The sequence below is a fragment of the Triticum urartu genome, chromosome 1A (genome assembly GCF_056163025.1).
Source record: "Triticum urartu cultivar PI428250 chromosome 1A, HENAU_Tu73, whole genome shotgun sequence".
Taxonomy (NCBI): Eukaryota; Viridiplantae; Streptophyta; class Magnoliopsida; order Poales; family Poaceae; genus Triticum; species Triticum urartu.
Genome location: NC_141873.1, coordinates 348,196,250 through 348,199,464, shown reverse-complemented (window position 1 = coordinate 348,199,464; position 3,215 = coordinate 348,196,250). Strand labels below are relative to the sequence as shown.

Here is a 3,215-nt window from a genome sequence, read left to right as displayed (position 1 = left end):
GTTGACATGACACATCAAAGAACTACACTCGATATATTTCAATAATTTGTGTTTACCGATGCATGCCGTGACTCTCCTTTTGATACTTGCATGTGTTGATTTAATGCACCTTGAAGTAGTATGAATATTATGTGACGGTAAAGCTTTGTAATTCCCCGGCCCTAGTAAAGCGGGAGATGGTTGTGCACGAGGAGGGCGAGATCATGCAGACAGAACAGGACCCGACGATGGAGCTCTTTGTGGTCTCGATGGACCTCAGCTTGCTCCACTGCCCCTTGTGCCTCCGCCCCTTGAAGCCTCCAGTGTATGAGGTTCAAATACACCTCGTCCGTTCGGCTGATCGAGCAAGGTGCAGGTTTCTTTATTGATGTGTTGTTCGATTGATTTGTGTAGTGCGAGGGAGGGCATCTAGCCTCCGCGGACTACTGCATTGAGCACCCCAGGAACCAGCGACAGTGCTAGAAGTGCGAGCGCGGTGGTGTCTTCGACGTGCGGAACACGGTGGTGGATGTCGTCCTCTCCTCAGTGAGGGTGGAGTGCCAGGACGAAGGTTGTGGGCTCTACGTCACTTACCACAAGCTCGCCGATCACTAGAGCGTGTGTCCGCTCGCGCCCTGCAAATGCCCCATGCCCGTTTGCGTCTACGAAGGCCGGCCGCCGGCGCTCTCCCACCACATCAGCACCGTGCATCCCATGCCCGTGCATAGGATCCAGTACTACAAGGCACTCCAGCTGCAAGTGCCACTGTCGGAGCCACGACTCTTGCTATTCGCGGAGGAGGATGGCCACGCGTTTTTCTTGGTTGGCGGCATGCTCGACATCAGCGCGCCTATCGTTGTATCAGTCGTCTACATTAGAGTGGGGGCGTCTCCACTACCGCACTACGTGGCCAAGCTGTGGGCGAACGGCCCGTCGCGGGAGCCCAAAGGCAGGACCGACGCCATCAAGGTGGAAATGGAGGTGACAAGCAGCAAGGATCCCGGCGACGCCGCCGTGCAGGAGCTGACCTTCTTCACAGTTCCGCCCAAGCTGCTGGCCGGGGCTAAGCTGGCGTCCCTCCACATTTAGATTGACAAGCTCACGTCCTAAATGATTCTATAGTGCCTTCTGTTTATCTTAGTAATATGCTAATATAGGGGTTAGCTCGGTCTACTTTAGCTTAAGAGATGGTGGGTTTTGGTGGCGATGCAGGAATTACTTCGACATCAGATCAGCAGTTAAAGTAATTTACAAAAGTCGCATGGATATTTCATGTCTGTTGGATATGAAGATCCTTTGGGTATGAAGTATAAGAGCATCTCCAATAGCTTGTCTATATGGATGTCTATACTCGTTTTCCACGACGTGAGCCCAAACCAAGCATCCAACAGCTTTTCTATATGGTCGTCCAAATATATACATCCTCTAGATCGGCCTCGACAAAGTCCACGCCTGGACAATATGAAGGTGTCGTCTAAACTCAGCTGCAACCATGATTTTTTGCTCTCCCCAGCGACGGCCCACCTATCATGGTCCCTGTATATACACGTTCTGATGCAAAACTAGACGTGTATATGAGGGAATCTTTTAGACCATTGTCTATATGAATATATAGACATCCAAATATACACATGCTATTGGAGATGCTCTAACAGCTTATATGCTTGTTTGTTCAGGAAGTGTTGCATACTTGTGCGAGTTGACGTGACACATCAAAGTAGTACTACTAGTAGCACTCCCTCCGATCCTAATTTCTCTGCGCATAATAAGTCGAGGCGCAGCTACCAAGGAGGGCCTGGTTGTGTCTATACTTGGACAACCCACCCAACCGCGCACCACACAGACAAAGCTCATGTCGTATTGGTGTCATGTGCGGCCCGCACATTAACCAAAACCTCACGCCTCTGGCTTAGCCTCCGTGTTTTAAACTTCTCAATCTCAAGGCCAAGGAGCAACTTGAAACCTATGATAGAGCCAATCGGATGGTTGAGAACACTACAATTCATAGCTACAAATGCATGTATGAGAGAGGACGAGTGCGTGTGTGCACCTCTTCTCTTCCTGTATAACGTACTCCCAAATTACCCGTCGCAAATTACTCGTCGTAGAAATGGGTGTATCTAGAACTAAAATACATCTAGATACATCCATACCTGCGACAAGTAATTCGGGACGGAGGGCTAAACTCAGAGTACAAGTGTATGTGGGTGGCATTGACCTAGGGAGCTTGAGATGGTGCGTGCGAGAAGTCCCGAGATATAGGTGTGTGCGTGGGAAAGAGGGAGGGAGATGATATGTGTCGATGTAATCGTGTGAAAAAACACTAGTCTATAGCTCGCCACGAGGCTATTCTTGTCGAACACCCCATTAACCGTAAGATATGTATCTGATGGTGCCAGTTATTGCACGTACACAGCAGCAGAAAAAGAAGTACCATGGCATATGCTACACCATAGCCGAGAACACATGCCCACTTTACGCCATCTAGGGATAGTGCAGCACTTCGAAACTAGAACCGTCAATAAATTTTGAGCTTGCATCTTGTCACATTCCAAATTACTACTACCACGCTATATTTAATTGCAAACCTATTCACATCGATCACAACCTAAACGGTTTCCCACTTAGGAGCGTATTAGTAGTACTCGGTTATAAATACTACTATGCCAAGATGACGGCACATTCCTCCTCAACTCCTCATCCACAAAAAACAATCAAGTCATTCAGCATCATTCCCTTGCGCCTGCCATGGTGAGCGTGAGTTCTGGGTCGAGAGGTTTCCACTAGGGAGAGGCGAGCATGCAAGAGGAAGCACGAGAGATGTCCCGCCTCGCCGTGAAAGCAGCCGACATGTCCAGCCGCGCAGCAGTAGCAACACAGAGGTCCCGCCGTGCCGCCGAAGCAGCACGGAGGTCCCGCCATGCCGTTGATGTAGCAGACTGGTCCGACCACGCCGCGGAAGCAGCAGAGATGTCCCTCCGTGCCGCCAAAACAACACGTAGGTCCCACCACGCCGTGGCGGCCTAGGAAAATTTCTCGCGGGCAGGCAAGGACTCTTAGACATGCATGCATGCGATCGTCCATAGCCAGAGGGATCAGATCTCCGGCTGGGCGAGGTTGTAGGACAAGGCTACCGGTGTCATCTGGCAACTAATGGAGGGCAATGCGAAGCTCAGGGCTGAGCGTGACCTGCCGAGGGCGAAGATCGTCGGACGGGCGAAGCAGGCGGAGGAGAC

The 3,215-nt window shown here is 50.8% G+C and overlaps 1 protein-coding gene across 1 annotated transcript; it reads left to right on the top strand.

Annotated features, from left to right (window-relative positions):
• The first annotated feature begins 627 nt into the window (after positions 1 to 627).
• Positions 628 to 2,467, top strand: LOC147991176 (uncharacterized). Its single transcript, XM_087538559.1, has 2 exons — positions 628 to 960; positions 2,396 to 2,467. The coding sequence occupies exons 1-2, from the start codon at positions 628 to 630 to the stop codon at positions 2,465 to 2,467; spliced, it is 405 nt and encodes a 134-aa protein (XP_087394685.1).
• Positions 2,468 to 3,215: the final 748 nt, after the last annotated feature.

What these genes read in the sequence shown, in the direction of transcription:
- LOC147991176 (XM_087538559.1), top strand. Translation starts at nt 628, where the DNA reads ATGCCCGTTTGCGTCTACGAAGGCCGGCCGCCGGCGCTCTCCCACCAC. An exon ending in CCATCAAGGTGGAAATGGAG is followed by an intron (nt 961 to 2,395) that starts GTGACAAGCAGC and finishes GCACGTACACAG; the next exon opens with CAGCAGAAAAAGAAGTACCA.